General features: G+C 42.7%; 2 protein-coding genes and 1 long non-coding RNA gene across 5 annotated transcripts; 2 read left to right on the top strand and 1 right to left on the bottom strand.

Moving 5' to 3' along the window:
* Positions 1–206: 206 nt before the first annotated feature.
* Positions 207–5,918, top strand: LOC124008678. Of its 2 annotated transcripts, XM_046320173.1 has the most exons (4): positions 207–432; positions 570–628; positions 2,715–3,478; positions 3,711–5,918. In XM_046320173.1, the coding sequence occupies exons 3-4, from the start codon at positions 2,860–2,862 to the stop codon at positions 3,794–3,796; spliced, it is 705 nt and encodes a 234-aa protein (XP_046176129.1). In that variant the 5' UTR covers positions 207–432; positions 570–628; positions 2,715–2,859; the 3' UTR covers positions 3,797–5,918. The 2 variants fall into 2 exon arrangements, with proteins under 2 accessions (XP_046176129.1, XP_046176128.1); XM_046320172.1 differs by having other exon boundaries at positions 207–628.
* Positions 5,919–7,592: 1,674 nt separating this feature from the next.
* On the bottom strand, positions 7,593–10,209 carry LOC124007955. Its single transcript, XR_006834043.1, has 3 exons — positions 10,079–10,209; positions 8,635–8,828; positions 7,593–8,533 (listed from the first exon to the last, which is right to left on the bottom strand). It is a non-coding gene; the product is annotated as an uncharacterized LOC124007955 (long non-coding RNA).
* Positions 10,210–10,652: 443 nt separating this feature from the next.
* LOC124008762 lies at positions 10,653–21,581 on the top strand. 2 transcript variants are annotated; one of them, XM_046320294.1, is made up of 16 exons: positions 10,653–10,838; positions 10,950–10,999; positions 11,867–11,956; positions 12,756–12,880; positions 13,131–13,274; positions 13,407–13,628; positions 13,735–13,831; positions 13,981–14,198; positions 14,346–14,499; positions 14,799–14,983; positions 19,288–19,408; positions 19,579–19,790; positions 20,221–20,338; positions 20,433–20,602; positions 21,176–21,273; positions 21,342–21,581. In XM_046320294.1, the coding sequence occupies exons 1-16, from the start codon at positions 10,693–10,695 to the stop codon at positions 21,565–21,567; spliced, it is 2,376 nt and encodes a 791-aa protein (XP_046176250.1). In that variant the 5' UTR covers positions 10,653–10,692; the 3' UTR covers positions 21,568–21,581. The 2 variants fall into 2 exon arrangements, with proteins under 2 accessions (XP_046176250.1, XP_046176251.1); XM_046320295.1 differs by having other exon boundaries at positions 10,653–10,852.
* The last annotated feature ends 451 nt before the right edge of the window (positions 21,582–22,032 follow it).

The following is a 22,032-nucleotide window of genomic DNA, read 5'->3' as shown; positions in this document are numbered from 1 at the left end:
ACTGTCATTGTGGGGATTTTAGCTATGCACAACGATAGAAGAACCAACCCCCTCCCACACAAATACACCACAATGTAAAAGTCTCCCTCCTGGCCACCTTTGACTCACACACACACACTCACTCGCACACACCCCACAAACTCAAATGCTCGTTCATTTGCATCGTAGCCCGGAGGCGCGCCCACGCTGTTCAGGTTCATAAGCGCAGTACGAGGAGGCGTCACCAGTCATTCAAATTCAGAGGATGAGTATTGCTCACGCCAACGAGAAGAGAGTATGAGTGTTTAGTTCCGAACATTCATAGTAGCCTAAGTTGTGCCACGCTCTTTGCGAGTTTTAGTCAATTAACATTATTATTGGAATTTAGCTTCAATCTTGAGCAGGCAATGTTGAACGAAGCTTCGGGTCAGAAGTACTTTGATGTTCGAAACGGTACTATTGGAATGTATAATGTAATATCGTCAGTGATGCTGGCTGCTGAGAGAAATTGAGGGTTTTGGTTGGTCTTATTAATGTTATTCCAATAGCTATAATAATTGATAAACACCTGTTCATTTGCATCCGGTCAGTTATGAAGACTGGTACTCTTAGAAGCCCCAGGACATCATTTGCATGAAACTGCAGCAAGGTAAAATGCGCTACCTTTTTTCACTCTACCGACAAACTAGTTTCATGTGACTGTTACTATGATTTTTCAGAATGAATGACAATTATTTGAAAATTCGACATTGTGAATCTATTATAGTGGCATTTCCAAAGTACATACGTTTATCATGCGTCAAAGGGTAAGCCAATTCTGTTGCAAAACATTTCTTAAATGGAAGATAAGGGAACGAAACGGGGGCTTACCCTTTTTACGCATGGCATGTTGAATGTGATGACGAGACTGCTTTTCCACATTTAAAATGTATATCAAACAAAAATCAACGATTGTAAAGTTTAACGAACCATAAAACTCTATGCACAAGGACTACTTTGAACAATTTCCACAAAGATGGTTTGTGCCGTTATCTGTTACCGTATTTTGCATCTGCTCCGTACTAGAAGTAAATGTGTTTTTGTAAGATTCTGTGGGAATTGTTTAAAAGTAGTCCTTGTGCTTAGTTTGAATAACTTTGCAATTGTTTTTTGTTCGACATTTTTAGGTTAAAAAAATATCCGAGTCTCAGCATCACTCTTATCTTGCAATTGCCCAGCTGACTTTTCTATAACTCATCCTAGGTGTCATCTTTAAAAACAAAACGCTCCACTGAAAGGAACCTTATGTCCTCAATTCCCACCCCTCTCCAAATTCCCGTCTGCACTGGCACACAGACACAGACCTGACTGTCTGCCACTAGGACAGTACATTCGTACCCTACTTCAGATAACATAATCAGGGAGTTTACACATTACTCTATTTACTCACGGACATCTTTGATCCTATTAAAATGCACTCTGACCACATTTTGAACAATGCGTTATGATGGGAGTTGCTGCATGTGTTCCACTATCGTTAAGCTACCTGCTTGTAAACATGCCAAGAGAACTGGACATATTTACTGTGGAAAATTACTTCACCTTTAGGGGGGAGCTCGGGCTCTGTCTGTTATAACACTTAATGTGTGTATTTCTGTCCCTAGTTCAGTTAATCTCTGCTTTATGTGACGCACACACAAAAGCATGCCATTGTTTTTAGGAGGAGAAATATTTTGTCTGGTGTGTGTTTGGGGGGGGGGGGTGTAGAATGCAAAGCTGTTTCCTGAGAAGTGGGATCGCCTAACAATGGCCTATCGTCTCGGAACAGTTGGCGGTTCTCGGGCCAAAGCAACATCTGAGGGGGGCGGTAGGATGTTGAGAGATTAGCTGAGAAAAGAGAAAGGGTCAACATAATGACGTGAGACATAGGAGAGTGGTGTTTTTGGGACTTTCTTCAAATACAGTTATGTCCAGCTGGAGGTGTTGTCTAACGGGGGTTAAGCAGTCATTTGCCCATGTAGTTTCAGCACTCCAAGTCTCAGACAATTCGATTCAATAACATATGTTCAGTCCACTTCACTTCTTACCACACATGAACTTGCAATACATTTCAAGTCACTTTTTAGAGTTGTAATGTAAAAACATATTGGTTTAAATGAGACTACAGTGTCAAATACTTTGTTCACCTTATGGTTGTCATGTCGTTTACTAAGCCTAAGGATCATACACTAGAGGCAAGGGTAAAGCCTATGATAACTAGGTAATGACAGGTGTTAAGATGGACATTGACACCTCACGGGACTGACTTGTTTAGCTGTTTTAAGTGTCTGTTAATATGGGTATAAGAGTGAGTGGGAAGGGTTTATTCCCCTTCAAGGCACAGTAACTGTTAAATATTTGATGGCTCTGTACTGAATCTAGTGACTGGTGGTAAATGAATATTGCCTCCGACTGCGTCATTGCTGCACCTGATCCTGCCCCCCACTCCCCCAGTACATTATGTCCTAACTGTCCTGTTTAACTATAACACATGTCCAAGTGCTGGTCTCCACTCTGCATAATGTGTTGAAAGGGATAGTTTGCCTCAATCAAAAATGTTTTAAGTAAAATATCTGGAAGATATGAGCTGTGTCCATATTCCACATTATAACGTATCTTGTGGTGTTATCATTGACAATTCATGTCTGCTTATTTTATGTGGCAATGTATTTAACTAAACCCACTTTAACCCCATATGTTATTTTTCTGTCTTGCAGATCAAGCCAGTGAGTCCAACTGGACCCGATTCAAAGAGAAGCTGGGAAACAAGCCTGGGGAAAAGGACTGAGGACCACGACACCTGTGCCCAGTCTACCCCCAAAACTAACCCCTCCCACAAAAAAAAGAAACCTTAAATCTACCATGTCTCTCAACACCTTCCACCTGATGCAGACCCTCAAGAATTCCCCGTCTGTTTTACGCCGCCGCTTCCGCCGTGACCGCACCGAGTCCCTCTCCCACGGCGACCCGCTCTTCAAGGTCCACTACCTGGGCACTGAGAAAATCTTCTCCCTGGATCTACAGCAGGCCCAGGACGCCATAGCCCGGCTGCTCGAAGGGGCCTCCAACGGAAAGAAACTGGGCAAAGACCATGCGTTGGTGGTTCGTCCACGCTACGTCGAAGTCAAAGAGCTCAGCACTGGACGCCAGCTCACGAAGACGTACCTCCAGGACATCGCCTACTGCGCGGCCGACACCACCAGACCCAACGTGTTTCTGTACATCTGTAAGCATCACGGGCAACAGCTGCACTGCCGGGTGTTCTGGTGCAGCCGGGCAGAGCGGGCACGGGACATGACGGCCTGCCTGGCACACTCTTTCCAGAGGGCACTGAATGACTGGCAGGGGGACGGGGATGTTGGGTTAGGGGGAAGTACTGACACGCTGACCCCAGAAAAGGACGGGGTGAAGGAGGGAGAGGATATGCCCAGCACCACTACTAACACCAAAAGCTCCATACAACCAGACAGCTGTGGAAGAGGTGAGAACACAGGCCTGACATGCTGAAATATTAATAGAAACCAAATTGAATTGTTAAGGGGGGTTGCCTAGCAATAGGGGAAACTGTCAAAGGGATGAATTGGTAGTCTTTCTTTCACACATGAATGTGTCTGTACCTGTATTTCCACATTGCACCTGTCTGCTCTTGAGTTGTTTGCGATAAAACCAAGCTCAGCCCGCCTGTCCAACCCCTCTCTTCTGTTTGTTTGCAGTCCGTTGGAAGAAGAGGAGCTCCCTGTCTCGTAGTCCACTGAGAGCCATGACCAGGAAGGGCTCTGCCTCTGACATCTGGCACTGAGTCCCCGATCCCCAGCATGGGACACGGCACTGACGACATCCCCAGTGGCTAGCTACAGCATGGAGGGAGGGATTGAATGAACCCGCCACTACTGGACACAACAGGATTGAAAAAAAAAAAAGGTGTGAGGGAGATCACTGCTGGACTTTCTTTCAAATGAGACATTGCCAAGGTTACATGTTGAGTCTTCAGTACCGGCATGAATGGTAGCCTACAAACTGTTGAAGTTAATGACTAGCTACCTTGGCTTTTGCCTCTGGATTACTAGAGAACAAGGTGCTTAGTTGATAGCGTTGTACTGTACGCTGTTGGCAGAAACCAGTATTCACCTCAGTGGCCTTTGTGACTCGCTTTCACTGTTGGAACCCTTCAAGGCTGAACTGCTAATTTCCAATGCTACTCCCAAGTTACTTGTTTGCCACTGAGTGGCCTTGATACTCTGAACTGTCAGTTATGCTTAGAAGAAAGGAGTTCAAGGTCCTGTGTGCCTTTTTTAGCTAGACAACGATATGACTACAGAGTTCACCAAACCTCAATTTCCTCTCCATACAATGCTGAACACAGCCTGGACTGTTTGAAACTGGTCAGACAGTCATGGCAATGTCTGTTTAAAAAAACAAATGTTTGTATTTATTTTAATGAGAAGTCTTGTTTGTAACACACGGTTCATGCACCTCTTCTCTTTTAAAAGGGAGGAGGAGCTTAAGTTTGAGCCGGAATGTGAGCGCAGTGTTAGTCTTGGGAGAGGGGTTAAAAACGGAGGTGTGTGAGAGGGTTCATGGGGCATAAAGGGTTCATTTTAATTTAAGCAGACCATAGAAGAACATGGGCTATGTTGTCATAATGACACAGTAATGTGTGTTCATAGGCAGGGTTTTAATACATTTTAGTATCAATTCATTCGGTTCAGACTTCACCACGTGTAATTTAGTCCAGTTGTTCCCAACCTTTTTCAGTCACTGTACCACCAACTGAATTTCTCTGCCTGGAGTACCCCCTCATGTGCATTTTGCCAGTAGGACTATGGTCTCATGAGTCTTATCAAGTACCCCCTGTGGCTAGACCAAGTACCCCCAGGCGTCCTAGTACTCTTGTTGGGAACCACTAGCTAGTCAATGCACACTGACTGTTCACATTATTTATTTTTTGTCATAACATATTACTATTCAAGTAAAATGTAATCCTAAATCAAGTAAAATGTCATCCTTAATTAAGTTCCATAACCTTTAATTTGTTCCTATAAGGTGTTAGTGTTTGCTAGAACTGAGTTTTTTTTCTTCATACTGTGTCACAGGAGGTTGGTGGCACCTTAATTGGGGAGGACAGACTCTTAATAGCTGGCGTGGAATAGTATCCAATACATCAAACACGTGGTTTCCATGCTTTTGCCATTACATTTGTTCCGTTCCAGCCATTATTATGATCCGTCCTCCCCTCAGAAGCCTCCATTGATGTATGTATATATTTGCATTTATGTGGAAAAATCACTCACCCATGATCCTCAGTGTTCCTCATTATTCCCGTGTGGGTGAAGTATAACCCTGGGTGAGTGATTTTTGGGGCATGTGTGGGGCAGGAACGTTGATTTGCAGTGTGTGGAACTTCGGCAGTGCACCTGCATTCCTATGGGGACATTAAAGTTCTCGTATCCTCCTTGGCACTGCCCACTCTCTCCCCTCAGTCTGGCTTAACCTGACCTCATGACTCTGCATGTTTCATAGCGTTAGTGTGTTGGCGTCCTGGCCCCAAGCTCAAATGCCTGTCTACACACACACTCTCCTCACACACTTTCTCATACCACATCCGCTCATTCCATACAATATACTTCTGACTCCTCTGACCACCACGTCAGGGTTGTATTATTGCACACCTCATATCTCCATGGTTTACAGTGAAGGGTGCCTCAGTTATTTGACTTGACAAGATGTCAATGATATCAATGGATAGTTAAAAAAAAAAACATTTTTATTTGAAATGACTGTATTGTTATGCATCTCAAACTACAAATGGCACAACCCCATCTTGGGAGGGCAAGTGTCTAGTTTTGTTCTTGTTTTGTACATCCTTGTTTACATATTTTTAAATACGTGTAAGCTATGGAATAAACTTTCATACAATGATACTTTTGGAAATGTCTTTCTACCTCAACCGACGACGCAGCGCTTCCAAATGGCCAACCTCAAGCTAAAAACAAACGTCCCGTACCACACTACAGCCTGTGCTGTCTGTTTTAGTACTGGTGCCAAACATTTGATGGAGACTAAACAAGCAGAGGCATATCTATTTAAAATATTATGGGTGGGTCTAACTCTGACTGAAAGAAAACAACATTCCGCTGTGGGGCTGGAGATGGTAGACAGAGGTTCATGGGATAAGTTATGAGGCTTGTTTCTCAAGGTACTTTATTCTGACATTTTCCTATAGTTGTTTACACTGGCGTTTTACCTAAAGCTTCACTGACGGGAGGTTAATTTACAGTATTCCCCCCCCCCCCACAAGATTAAGTACCATCATTCAAATGTGCCCTTATGGTACTACAGTAAAACATTTCCTGAAATGGAGGGGCTACCTGGACAGAAGCATTTGTTTTTGGCAGCAAATAGTTTTGCTACAGTTGTGCACTAATGAATATGACCCTGGTCACACTTCCTCTGAGGACTCTCCTGGAGCAGGCGTGGCTGGCCTGGTGCTGCTGCCCTGTTCTTTGGACTGCAGTCTGGATGTGGAGATGCCTCAAGACTTCACCTCTTCTATGAAGGGAGAGAGCGAGGAAGAGGGAATGAGAGGACAGAGTGCTCAATTAACAGGAAGGCCATTGTCACATACAGTCCAACAGCGCCACCTGGCAGCTATTGACTAGAGCATATGTTTATGAATATTATTGGTTAGATAATGCCATTTCTAAACACTTGGCATTGCAGGTCAACAAATTCATATTTTGGTGTTTTGGTTCTGTATCCTCACTTGCCATTTCACAACAAAAAGTCACTAAACCCCAGCCCCTAAGGTCTGTGTAGACGATTTGGCTCTGGATACGGAGATTAGATTTATTTAAAAAATTGAGCAGGGCTCCAGAGACCCAGGAAGTGCTCTGGGAAGGCTTTTCAGGTTAGTGCATATCCAGGGGTTAGAGGAAGATGGAATGGTGCACAGGCACAGCAGCTCACACGCTACATCTCAGCCATATTCCTATAAGGAGAGGCAACGGGGGAAATGTATAGCTGATCAGGTAAGTATTGGATTCTGTGTTTCGCTGGACTATTGCTTTGTGATCCCCATGTCTGTGATGGACATGAGTTTCATGGACGTGTCCTTCAACATTGAATCAGTGCCATTGATGTTGATCTGGCGCTCGTGATTGGACCGTATCCAGGCTTACGGGCGGCCATTCATGGCGTAGCCGGCCAATGGGAAAAGAGTGCAATCATTTACATAAGATATTATTTTGATGTACATTTGTTTTATTGCAACAATATCAATATTACACATCAATACAGGGACATTCATGTGAATATAATGAAAAATAGAACACATGGCGAACACCCCCCCAAAAAAAAAAGTTAAAATAATAATCGAAGACATCGTTAATATGAGACATTAACAGACATTCAGAGACATGAAAAGTCTTGAGTTTGAGGGATTTATAAAATTGTAGGTTCAATGGAATTTTTCCACCCCATTTACATTTGTGAATATAATTTTTGGCCAAGAGAATAATAATATTAATACAATAGTTATGATCAGAATTATAACCATTACGCCATTTAACATCAAAGGTAAAACGTTAATTCTGGAGATTTTATACACAACCATTCATGAATTTCAATCCATAGTTAACTGGAATGGCGGCATGAAAAATTAAATGCTTTAGAGATTCTGAATCAGAGGAAGAAAAAACAAGGCATAAGGTCAAAATTGAATTTTTTGTGCAAGAAATCATTTACAGGGTAGATGGAAGAAAATATTTAAAAATGAGTTTCTTTAACTTTTGGAATAACTAGACTAGAATAACTAGACAAGTAAGGTAAAAGGTAGTTGCTTTTGACTTTTGACCATAGCATGGGTTGGTCACTTCCATTTCAATAATATTGAATTATAATCACCAAAAATTACTTCATTAACTGCCAATCGTATCCACTTATTGTTGCATTTTTTTCACCCAAAAGATTCAAATCATTCATTTGTAAACTTAGAAAAGAGAGAACAACATATAACAAAGTGTTCTTAATAAATCCAAGTAAAGGAAGTGGAATTCAGATGCAAAATTAATACCCTTGTAAAACCAAAGGCCTTAAATGGATTTCCTATCAATTTTAATAACTCTATTCCAAATCAATATTTTGTGTGTGTGTGGGGGGGGGGGGGGGGGGTAATTCCACTGGTATTCTGAATTGAATCATTTTCCATTTGTTAGTAGAAGAGCAGAATCGAGACAGAACTTTATAGACTGTAAACAAAATGACTCATTCTTTAAAAGAAAAGAGGTACATTTCCAGTATGCTTTAGAAAATCTTGTCATTATCAAAACAAAAGGAAAGAATAATGGAACAATGGTCTGTCAGAGGAGCTGAGAAAATACTACATTCACTGACTTCCTGAAGAGATGACAGTCAGAATGAAATATGACTGTTTGATTCCTTATTGAAACTGAGTGGAATACAATGATGACTACTCACAGGAGCTGCTATCTCCCTCTCACTAAGGGAGGCTGGTAGGAGATGGACTTCACTGCTGCTCCTGTGGAAAATGATAGTACACTTATTGTGTGTGTGCATGAGTTCAAGTGTTTGTGTTTCAAATATGCACGTGTGTATTTGTGTGTGTAGGTTTTTACTCACCTAGCCCCTTATTTGTGGGTATGGTGGTTGGGCCCCTGGGATGAGTGCTGCTGCTGCTGCCTTGGCATGTGTTGTGGGCCCTGATGAGGCCTCTGGTGGTCCCTGGGCAGTGGGGAGATGGTGTCACTAGCCAGGCTGTCGGTGCTACTGACGGAGGAGGCTGCCGACACCATAAACACAGGGGAATGCCAACCCTGAAGGGGCAGACCAGGGTCATGTTCAGTATGGCACACAATATCAAAAGGTTTGCAACAGAAAATTAAAATCTGTGTTCTATTTGAACAAGTTAAGGTAGAATTTCCCTGTTCTAAAATGTTTTCTCATTACTGTCCTGGAATAAAAGAATAATCATAATATAGACTTAATATAGGCTCATTGTCGATTTCTGGATGTTTGAGAAAACAGGATAGACGGAGTTATTAGTTGTACTCTTCATTGACTACATTTAAGGTTGAAGGTACCGGAAACCACATATGGAGAGACAAGACAGGAGTGCCCTGATGATAATTCAAGGGTGATCGTTCAAGATTGATGTGGAAATTGGACATCATTTCATGTCCCGAGGATGTTGGGAAATGCCTTCAAAACAGCCACTAGGGGCAACAGTGAGTGCTATTACCATCAAATAGGCTTGGTGTTTGTGGACATGGGAGGAAGATGGGTGTAATTCCATGTTTCTAGATTTGAAAGTTGTGTGTTATCCCAGAATGTGTGCCTAAACGTAACCCTTAACTTCGAAATGTGAAGTTTGGAGAAATGGAACGATACAGAGCAGCAAGAGAAACAAAAACACTTTGAATCTGTATGTTTGGAGAAACTTCTACATTTTAAATTTGGGAACATGGATGAACATCTAATTCTGCAGTGAGACTGTGAGAGCTTTTTGCATAATTCATGTTTTCTGGATCTTTAAGTAATTTATACATTGATTGGATGGAGATTTATCTGGTTATATAACTATAAGAACTAACCTGCAATGATCCCAATAAGGCCAGGGCTGTCAGAAAGTGCTGCAGTTTCTTTCCCTGCTCCCTCTCTTGCTTGTGCCACACACACACTTATATTTTTTTCTCAATTTTATACATTCATCTTATTTTGTGAGTTTCATATTTTGGCAAATGTTGTTTTTCTGAAAGGGAGGACCTCAGTAGGGTGCATGGAAAATAAAATACCCCCTCATCTCCTAGCAACGCCTTAGCGTCAACAGTCTTGACAAGTAGCTTAATATATGGTGCACAATAAATACATCTATTGACATTTAGATGCATGGTGATGAATGCAAAGGAAATATAAATTTAAAAAAGGTTATCACGAGCTGTGTTTGAATCATTCGATAACATTTCAACTGTGGGTGGCTGAATAGGCCTACAGGACACGTTTCATTGTAATCAACCGATTCATTTACGAAACAGAATAGAGGCCCTGTTTTAGGCTGGTTACTTACACTGCCGCTGCTCATCCCTGTAAAAACCTAAACCTAGAACGGTGTATTTTAGCACATTTGCTGTGCGTTAAGTTTCGCTGTCAAACCTACATAAAAAAGATGCGATTGCAAACGCACATATTCCTTCTCTCTTTTTTTCATTCATCTCCATTTAATTTATTCAGCATCATCAATTCATGCGTCTTTCTGCGACACAATTAGAAAATGTTGTTTAATTAAAGACAGAGATCTACATTATGGATCTTATTTCGGGAGACACTTGTTTTTCGAGCTCATCTCTCAGGTGTTGTCTAACACACGCAAGGAATCATCTATATATTCCCGTAACAAAGAACGTAGGATAAATGCGGGTCTTGGCATATGTGGACCTGTTGGTTAGGCCTAAACATTTAAGCCTGTGGTTATTTTAGAAATAAGTATGATGGCCAATTAATGAATGGGGTTTGAATATTTGCTTGAAAATGGTCTACTTTTATCATGAGTTGGCAGCCAAGTAGAAGTTATTGATTGTGCCTCGTTGACTGGTGGATCTTATGAAAGCAATCAGCTCTCTACCAATTAGGGCATGGACAGGTGTGGCTGCCACTGACAGTCAAAAATGGTGCCAATCATGGATGAAGTTTGATGAATTGCAAAAGAAAGTAGAGAAAGATAAGGAAATAGAAATTAAGTTACTACACCTACAGCTACACCTTTACACAATACCAAACATGACCATACCTTGTACAATGAAAGTTAGGGCTATCAAAATCATTCTGTGGTGAGTTTTAAGAGGTGAATGTAGTGACTGTGGTAATATCTAGTCACATTAATAGAATAGGTCGTCCATATATACATTTGAATTCCTCACTTCTACCAATATGTCTTCCAGCATACTGTTACTCTGTGCTACACTCGGTACTCCAACTCCTGTACCAGTTGGTAAGTTTGATTTACAGTACTGTTGTTTATTTACTAGGAACCAAACAGAACCAACAGGGGAACTTTGTCCAATGTAAACTCTAATTTTCATCAACGTTTTCTGTTGGGACTAAACGGTTTCTGTTGCAAAACGTTCTGAACTAATGGTTACACCCCTGGGGGGTATTCAGAATGCCAATTCTGAAAAATGTTTTGCAACAAATCATATACTCCAAATGGAAAATGTTTTGAAACAATAGTTTCTATTGGATAAAATTCAGGTTGGTCCCTCTCTGTTACGTGTGCTCTGTTTGTTTCTTAAATAGCTAACTGTCTCCATTGCAGGACGTAATGAATACAGCCCTGCTGTCACCCACCATATTCTCTCACTAGAACTATGTCATATGAGAGTCGCCCCCTGTTGGCCATTTATAGCATAACCTTTCAATACAGTAAAGGAGACTTCTGCCAAGTAGATTTCTAGGAGAGACCGAGAACAACACACTTGTCAAACGTGGACAAATCCAAAACTGAGACTCCAATGCAAAAATGGAGAAGATTTATTTGGATATCATCCAATGAAAGCCTCACAATAAAAGTGAATCTTAGATTCATGCATATCTAACAGGATTTGAAAATAACCCTGAAACAAGAACACAATAAAACAGTACATAATCGTATTATTCATTCACCATGTTGTTATTGTGATTGAATGTGGTTCATTTCTGTGTCATAGAGAGACTGATACGCCACAAACATCATCTGTTCAATAAACGGCATGCCACTGTTTTAGTCAGCCTCTTCGCTTTGATGGCTGATTCATACTGAACAAAACATGTTCTGTGTCAATGAATTCATGCTAATGATTCCATCTGTCTTGTGTTATAGGAACATTCCGGTCTGAGTGTCATGAGCGTCACTTCTGGCTGTTTGTCAGGTCTGGCTTCCTTGGCATTATGAGCCGATTCGACGTTCAAGGTGCGAGTGTAATATTATTGGTTGAATTAATGATACAGCCATTATTTGACCCAACTGCCACTGGTGTGTTGTACTTTTACATTTTTATTTAGCTCGGCAAGTCTGTTAAGAACAAATTCTTATTTTCAATGACGGCCTAGTGGGTTAACTGCCTCGTTCAGGGGCAGAACGAAAGATTTTGACCTTGTCAGCTCGGGGATTCGATCTTGCAACCTTTCGGTTACTAGTCCAACGCTCTAGGCGACCTGCCGCCCCACTACTTGATCATCTTAAACTGAATTTGTCTAGAATGTGAACGTTTCGGGGAGAACAAGAATGTCATCTGACTGTAGAGTAGACCCATAGAGATAGTTAGAGGACGTAACATTGTATCGGTCCCATGGCGTCCGAGAGCATGGGCAGTGCCATTGAGGCCATATCCATTTCGAAGTAGTCATTTTTCTTCTACTACTTCTATGAGTTCGTAAACAAACTGACGGGGTGCATACTGCCGCCTGGAGTGTGTAGGTACTAAGCCCGGGTTGGGGATTTACTACCACCTGCAGTTACGGAATGTTTGCTCACAAGTATAATTCATTGGCTTATCTCTCCTGATGACCTGGATGGAATTATTTGGTCCTTCCTTAACCCATAGAAAGTCCCACCCAGTTGACTACTTGAAAATGGTGAAAGTCCTCAATGGAGCTGCCCATGCTAAAACTGGCTTTCTGGGCACTTGAGTCCTCTATCTATCTCTATGAAGACACCATAACCAGCTGCACTGTGAATATTGACGCTTCCTCTAAACCGCTGTCATCAGACCACCAGGGAGTTCACTTCCTGTCCGGCCGAAAGGCCACTGAGTGTGGCTACACCATGCTCTTCAATCCCCACGGAGACCTGGTGTTCCGTGCCTCGTTCCTCGCCTGCCACGTCAACAACCAGGTGAACTCGATTGACCCATAATGGATATATATTCAATATACTGGTATATGCAGTCAAATTCGGATATGTAATGACTTGAGACAGAATGAGTCGTGTCAGAATCAGCATGTGTCGAAATCAGGAGTCGACTGTCTAGAAGCCAAATGGTCCTTCCATCTAAATGATCAATATAATGAATCCAAGTTAATTAGCTTGACTTCCAGCTTGTTTTCTGATTGAATGGAATTGAATAAGAACCTCTCCTGTGCAGGGAGACTCGGAGTTCCGTCTGAAGGTGTGGTTGGTGACCCGGCAGGTGAATGGGAGGGACCTAGGGTACCCCTTCCTGCTCCACTGCTCAGCCCAGTGGCCCTGGGGCTTCCGGGAGTTCGTCTGCGAGGAGAGCTACATGGAGGTGACTTACAGGTCCATCAGATCACAATAGAAAAGACATGTACTGTCCATCTCCGCATGGAACTTTTCCAAACTTACATGTTTCAAATCGCTTCTGTTTTACACTGCGTCTCTCCTTCAATTGTTCTCCAAGGTGTCCATAAATGGACCGGTCCCAGCTGCATTACACTCTGGGCAGGAGAAAAAGGAGGTGGGAAAGAGCGGCATGATGTTCCACAGACCAGGCCACACCAAGGAGGAGGTTAGACCCAGGACCATGACGGAGGCCAGTGCCCTGGGCTACCACATCTCTGAGTCAGGCTCCAGGATCATCCTGCGCTGCCCCTACTCTTCACCCCTCTCCTACACCATCAAGGTACTTCTGACGAGGGTGTTTACTGTGCTCTGTTTGCATGTGATATGAATATGCTGGTATACATGTTATAGTAACTCTTGTCTTTCACTTGACCACGCCTACACAGGAGAAAGGGGTTGAGTTGGAGGTGGTCAATGCTACCATCCTGTACCCACATCAAGGGAAGGTCCTTGCCATCGATGCCACAGTGGCCTGCTCCATGAGTATGTGGCCTATTTATTAGGGAATACAAATGACAAATCTTAGCTTTGACTTTAATCCTATTTGCAATCCTCTTTTGAACCTACAATCTCCTTATTCTTACCACTTTTGTCCTGTCTCCCCCTTTCCATCCCTACATTAACTCCTCCAGATGAGGCGACAGTGGATGGTACCCACCTGCTCTGGCCTGTCCCCCATGTCCTCTCCCCCCTGGTACATGGGAGGTTCAGGGACAGGGGCATGAGAATAGGGGTGGAGACGCTTGCCCTGAGTGAGTCTGTGATCAAGGACAGGGGGTATGAGATAAGCCTGAGGGATGGAGTGGTGGAGGTCAGCGTTCCCTTCGGAGCCGAAGGAACACACATTAAGGTACACACACACACACACACACACACACACACACACACACACACACACACACACACACACACACACACACACACACACACACACACACACACACACACACACACACACACACACACACACACACTCAACTGCTCTTTCTTGTCCCAGAGTGGTGTGTTGGAGGGCCAGTACAGCCAGTCTCTGTCTGTAGACCTGTTCTACATGCACCAGTGGGAGGATGACCGGTGGCCCCTCACCCAGCATCGCTCCTTCAGGTTCCTCAAGACCGCCTACGTCCCCCGGACCCCCATACTTACAGACAGTCAGTATCCATCTACTACAAGTATTAATGAGCTCAAGGAATGACAGGGATTGGTCACATCCAAACTCAAATATGAATCTCTGCTTTGAATGAATTCGGACAAATTTGCGATATTACCACAATGGTTGGCCTCTGCTCGAAACTGGCATAAGTTATAAACCATGCTGGAGGCTGCATATTTATGGGATAGATGGCCACTAAAACCCAAAACGGTTAACATTAATTGCAATAGTTCAATACCAATCTATTTGCATGCTTTGATCATGACTCCACACCCACTAACTCTGTTCCCTCCCCAGACACCATATCGTCCCAGAAGCTGTTCTCTGTCTCCCTGGGTGTGTTCCCTCCTGACGTGTCCCTCCACAACGTCACCGGGGGGAGGGAGGGGGACACTTTGTCCTGGGTCCAGGTCCCTTACCCCAACGGGTCACATTCCTACCAGCTTCATGCCCCCTTCTCACACTCCTCCGTTCTTCAGAAGGTGAGACTAATGGAGAGGCAGTGAGAAGCACCAATTGTAGAGATGTGCACTGAGTGTACAAAACATTAAGAACACCTGCCCTTTCCATGACATAAACTAACCAGGTGAGTCCAGATGAAAGCTTTGCTTTTTTTATTAATGTCACTTGTTAAACCCTTTAGTCTAAGCCCTGTCTAAACCAGCAGAGGGGAGGTTCTACTAAGCTATATGGAATTGTTTTCAGGTCATACCAAGGATCATTTAGCTATTTGATTTAGAATTGTAAGTCCCTTTGAAGTATCCCCAAAAATAATTGAATGATCATTTGAATTTGGCCTTACTTCTATTAGCCCATTCAAACGCATTGAATTACAGAATGTTCCCAAAATGCATCTAAAGGACATTTGTTCTGAAGTGTCAGTCCTATATCTGAGAGATATAGGAAAGATCAGGATTTTTTATTTATTTTTGTCACAAATGTATCCATATATACTTCCATACATTTTTTTTTTCAACTGGTACCGTGGTACATTCAGATGAGTGTTGTGAGGCAGTGGGCCTCACAAGAGCCTCACCTTTCCACAGAGGGATCATATTAGATAAACATATGTCTCTAGTTTAAACGGACAGATTATTACGGGGATTTTTTGTATTATTATGCTAATTAGACTTGTGGGATTAAATCCACTTCAATCAGAGTAACCGTAGGGGAAGATAGTTTAAAGAAGGATATTTTTAAAGCCTTGAGACAATTGAGACATGGATTGTGTATGTTTGCCATTCAGAGGTTGACTGTGCAAGACAAAAGATTAGTGCCTTTTGAACGGGCTATGGTAGTAGGTGCCAAGTTTGTGTCAAGAACTGCAACGCTGCTGGGTTTTTCACACTCCACAGTTTCCTGTGTGTGTTTCAAGAATGGTCCATCGACCGACGAGGTGCATGCGCGGACCGATAGGACGCATGGGGCGTGACTAGCTCTGTCTTCTACCATCAAAACTGTGGTTGTATGTTGAAACTGGACAACATAGTTTAAATTATAGATCAATATATCCCCAAGCAGCCTGGAGAGTGTGAGCGGTCCGTTTTATATACAACCGCGAACCAATCTGTGGATAAAGCGACGCTGCAACTCAAACCCAACAAGCCAAGGCTTCTCTTTGAGAAGACAAAGGGGAACTTGGAGATTAAAATGAGAGCAATGAACAGCTGAAGGATATCCAGGAAAACATAGCTAAAATGCTCTCAATGCTCCCCAAAACAAACGGTCACAACTTGACGTTAAAAGTAGATTTGCTCGAAAGGACAGTAGTCTATCGTGTTGGATGAACTGGACAACAAAATGAGCCTTCTGGAAACAAAGGTGCAAACCTGTTTAGAAGATGAACTGGACCAGCAATAAAACTGAATGAGACAAAAATAATGAACGTTGTTCCTACTGGAATACGGGAAAAAAGGAGACCTTTCCAGCTACGTGGTCAAGCTGATATTGGAGAAGCTTGTCATGGATGCATCACCGAAAGATCTCGAGTGACGCCAACGGATCGGCGTGAAACAGAAGAATGCTGAATGCCCTCTTGTGGTAATCTTTACGCTGTGGAACTATCAGACCAAAGTTGACATTCTGAAGGCACAAGGGGGAAAGAAGATTTTAAAAAAAATCAATGGCCACACTACAGACCCGGATTCGATCCCAGGCTGTGTCGCAGCCGGCCGTGACCAGTAGACCCATGAGGCATCGCACAACTGGCCCAGCGTCGTCCTGGTTAGGGGAGGGTTTGGCCGGCCGGGATGTCCTTGTCCCATTGCTCTCTAGCTACTCCTTGTGGCGGGCCAGACGCATGCACGCTGACTTGTGCCTGTACAACTGAGTCGCCAGTCGTACAGCTTTTCCTCCGACACATTGTGTCAAGAAGCAGTGCAGCTTGCCAGGGTCGTTAAGTAGGACGCATGGCTCTCGACCTTTGCCTCCTGAGTCAGGGAGGAAAAGAGGAAATTGGGATAAACTAGGCCTGGGTGGGTAAGAGGGGGCAAGGAAGGGAGGGTGAGACGAGCTTGGCTTGGGTGGACAAGGGTGAGTAAAGATGGGTTGGGATAAGCTTGGGTTGGGGAGAACTGGGAGGGGGTGATTGTTTGGGAGAGCGAGAAAAGGAAGGACTTAATTATACTACAATGTAAAAAAAAAAAATTGTGACTTGTAAAATGAATGAGTTCTGGACAGATTAGGAAAGGATGACTAATCATTATTCCTTGTCATAACTAAGATTCAATGGTGATTGTTGGTGAGAGGGGCTTTAGGTGGGAAATTGGTCACTGGGAGGGCATCAGATACTTCTCTGAGGTGTGTGTGGGGCTTCCATCATCCCCTTTCAGTCTGTGGGCCCGGTCTCCCCAAGTAGACCCCCACCAGCCACTAATTTCTACGGTAACACAAACCGACCACAGTACCTAAAGTGGCAGTCTTTCTCCAATGTATTTCTAATGAAATAGTCCACAGGTTTAGTACATTAGGAGAGGAGTTGGAGCTTAAAAGCCCTAAGGCATAGCTTCTCAAGTACAAAGATGCACTTTACTTTTTTTTGTGTTAAATGTCTGCTCAGACCACACACTCTATATATTTAATGTATACAATAACTGTATTTGTACTATGATCCTCCCATTCTAAGGAATGCCCACCACCCTCATGTCTGCTAACATGTTTTATTCAGTTCTTCTACAACAGACGGAACAGAAGGTTAACTTTTATTTTTTACAAGTAAAGACCAACAAAATCCAATTCATAACGGGCTCCATAATGGGGTTGGGGAGCATATGTTTGTGGAACATTTTAAAGAGATTTTGGGCAGATGTGGGTATCTTGCAAGAGTTAATGGAGAAATTGAATATGTAAAGAAGCGCTGGGTTGGAGAGGCCTATGCTGCAGAATTTAGAGAATGAACAGAGTGCATCTTCTGCACTGTATAAGGCACTGCATCGCAGACCCGGGTTCGATCCCGGCTGTATCACAACCGGCCGTGATCGGGAATCCCATAGGGCGGCGCACAATTTGGCCCAGCGTCGTCCGGGTTAGGGGAGGGTTTGGCCGGGGATGGGGCTTTACTTGGCTAATCGCGCTCTAGCGACTCTATGTGGCGGGCACCTGCAGGCTGGCCTCGGACTTCAGGTGAACGGTGTTTCCTCAGACATTGGTGCAGCTGGCTTCGGGGTATGAAGGCACATCTAATAAAATGGAACAATCTACCCATAAATCTTACAGATAGAATAAGCAATGCCATTCTAAACATTTTAAGAATGACATGGCTCACAAAGTTTTTATTTTATTTTCGGTAATACCAATTACCCCACCAGACATTCTTTAAAAAAGTATACTCTGTCATAAGACTTTTTAAAAATGGGCAAATCAAATTCATAGAATATGAAGGAAAGTTTTCCATCTTCCTAAATCTGAGGGTGGTTTTAACCTTCCAGACTTGGAATTGTATCAACTCGCTACCCAAAACGTTTACTTGCTACATATAGTTAAATGCACCAACGAGAAACAATGGGTAGGCTACATATTAAAGATGTGCATGCTCATCCCCGGAATATTTTTTACATGTCTATTTTCGAAAGGATAAAGCTAAGAACATTAATTTCATAGTTAAACACTATAACAATATGGACAAAAATGAAACGTATTCTACAAGAACCAATAGCGCTCCCTAAAAACACAACCTTATGGAACAATGCTTGGATAGCTTTCAGAATTCACCGATTTAAATTTTTAATTTTTTAAATTTATTTATTTGATTTATAAAAATACAAAAATTGGTCCACATGGAAAACTAAAGGCATGAAGTGGTAATAGGTACAATTATTTCCATAGCAGAATTAAAAATACATTTTGCACTGACCAATGTGGATATTTTCAAATAAATGCAACTTAAACGTTTTATCACAATGTAGCTTTGGACATTAGAGCAATCATGAGGGAATCTTATTTGGGTCTAAGGATATTCATACAATGGGTGAACTATACAAAACCTAGCCAGCTGCCAATCTCAAAAATATTAACTATTGGAACCAAGACTTAAAAATAACTGATATTTGCACAAGATGGAGGGGTTGTTGGAACATAACTAACGAGATTACAGTTAACAAAAATGTATGCTTAATCTAGTATAAATTCATGTATTTGGGGGGGGGTAACTCAATATTAGGAAGGTGTACGAATGTCTGGTATAGTCAGTGTACTTCAATTATGTACAGTATACATACCTCACTAGCAGTTTTTTTTAAACTTTCATAATGTAATGATGCAATGTAACATGCTCTCCCTCTTATGTCAGTATATTGATGGGGGCTATAGGAGGTACACCCTCCCTCTCACCTTTTCCCTGACCATCTCACCCCATGGAGAGGTCTTCTACCATAATGCCACCATTGTGAGTGATGTTCAAGAGCAGACAGGTGATTATATATAAATACATCTCTTGACAGAGAGAATTAATACCAAATCACTTGAACTAAACTCATGGTGACCTGCCTCCCTGTCCTGTTTAAATCCCTCATTCCTTCACTCTCTCCGACTCTTTTGCCATTATTTTCCTTCTTCCCCTCCTCTCCATGCATTCTCCCAGCCCCAGAACCTCCCAGGCTGGAGGGTAAGTGCACTGAGAGGGGCCTCCTGGTGCTACTGCACTACGGGACCCTGGAGCGGAGCTGGGAGCTCTTCCTTGGGGACCGCCGGCTGGACTGGGAGCTAGTGGAAATGGGGGGATTCACCGTGGAAACAGAGGAGGACTACTTTAGTGTGGAGATCCCACTCTATAGTCCGGGCATGACCTATGAGGTGAGGCGGGATATCTAAGTAAATGAACTGGAGATTTGGTTGTCCACTCAACTGGCACTTTTCTCATGTTTCTTCCACCTAAGAAATTAAAATGGTTCTTCAATTGTTGTGCTTTTTTCTTCTCTCTATCTATCTCTGAAATCTTTAACCAAGAACATGTCTATACGGTGCATTTGGAAAGTATTCAGACCCCTTCCCTTTTCCAAATTTTGCTACGTTACAGCCTTATTCTAAAATGGATTAAATCATGTTTTTCCCTCGTCAATCTACAAAAAATAGCCCGTAATGACTAAGGGGAAAAAGGGTTTTTAGAAATTCTAGCAAATGTATTAAAAAAATTAAAAAACGCATATCTTATTTACGTAGTAAGTCAATGTATTGGACACTTTCATTATCAAAACCTGCCCTTCCTCTCTCATCCCGCTTGTAGGAAGTGAGTTTGCAGGGTGTTGTTGGCCGTCTGGAAGTCAGTGTGGTGGACATAGACACACTCAAGGTGGAGAACAGCCTCATCCATCGCTGCACCTTCCGTGTCAGAGAGTTACTGGGTAACACACCTGTGGTGTACTATTGAAAGGCTTGACCGACATGTCCTCATTCAAACACTGTTAAAACTGATCCCAGATCTCTCTTGACTTCCAGTGTGCTTACCAGAGGGGAGGATGGTAGTAGTAACTGATACGTCACGTACCATCCCGCCCACCCAGCCAAAACACACCACCCTTTTGGACCCCAGCTGTGTCCCCCAAGAGACGGACAGCGTCAGGGCCTTATTCAATTTCTCCCTGGATTCCTGTGGTTCCATTGCGACTGTGAGTGTGTTAGCACGTTGATTCATCATGATACATGCTGTGGTGGAAAAAGTACTCAATTGTCATACTTGAATAAAAGTAAAGATACCTTTTTAATAGACTCAACTGACAGTCACCCAGTAAAATACTACTTGAGTAAAAGTATTTGTATACTAAATATACTTAAGTAACTGGAATTGCGTATTTAAGTATCAAAAGTAAAAGTGTAAACCATTTCAAATTCCTTACATTAAGCAAACCAGACGGCACAATAAAAAATGTATTGACAGATAGCCAGGGGCACACTCAAACACTAAGATATAATTGACAAACAAAGCATTTGGGTTTAGTGAGTCCACCAGATCATTGGCAGTAGGGATGCAGGTTAGGTCAAATGTTTGGAGTAAAATGTTTTTTTTTTCTTTCAGGAATGTAGTGAAGCAGAAGTTAAAGTTGGCAAAAATATAAATAGTAAAGAACAGATAACCCCCCCCCCCGAAAACGACTTACGTAGTACTAGAAAGTATTTTTACTTAGGTACAGTACACCACTGGTTATGTGTTAAGTCAATAATACATGTTGTACCTCACCTAGGTTGAGGGGGATTTCCTAGTATATGAGAACCAGGTGCTGTTCCCCAAAGAACTTATCACCACGGATGACCCCCCCAGCCACAGAGACTCCCCTTACAGGTAAACACACACACCACGTTTCACACTATTCAAATAGGAATTTCTACGTACATATATTTTTTTTTTAGGCTGACCATCCAGTGCCGCTACCCTGCCATCGACACCGACATTGTCTCCATTGAACACCCTGTCCATCCAACCTTTGCCCTCTCACCTATGCTGCCTCTTAAACACACTCAAAGGGAGGCCTCCCGCAGTGGGCAGTATGTGGCAGGGGTGTGTGTGGCGATTGTTGTGATGGGAGCTTTGATTGCTGCTACATTGAAGATGCTCTGTTGCCCAATAAAAATGTAAAACATTTTTGCAAATCTGTGAAATTGGTTCATATCCCTACTATATGTATTTAATGAAATAAAACATTTGCCTAGTAAAAAAAAAGTATCAAAGTGCCACCACCCAGCAGAGTCTCTCACCTTGTTGTTGGTCCATATAGGGGCTCATTGGGAATAAACCTCGTGTTGGTGCTGTCGGTAAGTAGGCTTTTAAAGTTTATTTTGAAACAAAATGGGCTGAAATTCCGGTTTGGTCAGCTCAAGAACTTGAGATGACATGGCATCTTAACAGGTCTTGGCCTTAATGCTGTAGGCCAGGATTTGATAGCTGATGCTGACAGGAAGTCTCTCCTGTAGTATCTCTGGCTCTCACTGTGCCTGTTAAACCAAATTAAAATCATTTGATACTTTTTTTTTCAATCCCTTTCCCCCCTCTAGATGCTAAGCAGTATGGGTCAGAGTAGCTGAGAAGGGAGCAGAAACCACA

Source organism: Oncorhynchus gorbuscha, linkage group LG21, assembly GCF_021184085.1.
Source record: "Oncorhynchus gorbuscha isolate QuinsamMale2020 ecotype Even-year linkage group LG21, OgorEven_v1.0, whole genome shotgun sequence".
Taxonomy (NCBI): domain Eukaryota; kingdom Metazoa; phylum Chordata; class Actinopteri; order Salmoniformes; family Salmonidae; genus Oncorhynchus; species Oncorhynchus gorbuscha.
Note: the sequence above shows the minus strand (reverse complement) of the source record. Positions and strands in the feature narration are given on the sequence as shown.

Bases quoted from the DNA above. Each gene is read 5' to 3' on its own strand.
- LOC124008762 (XM_046320294.1), top strand. From the start codon at position 10,693: ATGAAGTTTGATGAATTGCAAAAGAAAGTAGAGAAAGATAAGGAAATA. The intron at 13,629-13,734 runs GTACTTCTGACG...ACGCCTACACAG, and splicing joins CCCTCTCCTACACCATCAAG to GAGAAAGGGGTTGAGTTGGA. The intron at 19,409-19,578 runs GTGATTATATAT...GCATTCTCCCAG, and splicing joins TGATGTTCAAGAGCAGACAG to CCCCAGAACCTCCCAGGCTG.
- LOC124008678 (XM_046320173.1), top strand. From the start codon at position 2,860: ATGTCTCTCAACACCTTCCACCTGATGCAGACCCTCAAGAATTCCCCG. The intron at 3,479-3,710 runs GTGAGAACACAG...GTTTGTTTGCAG, and splicing joins ACCAGACAGCTGTGGAAGAG to TCCGTTGGAAGAAGAGGAGC.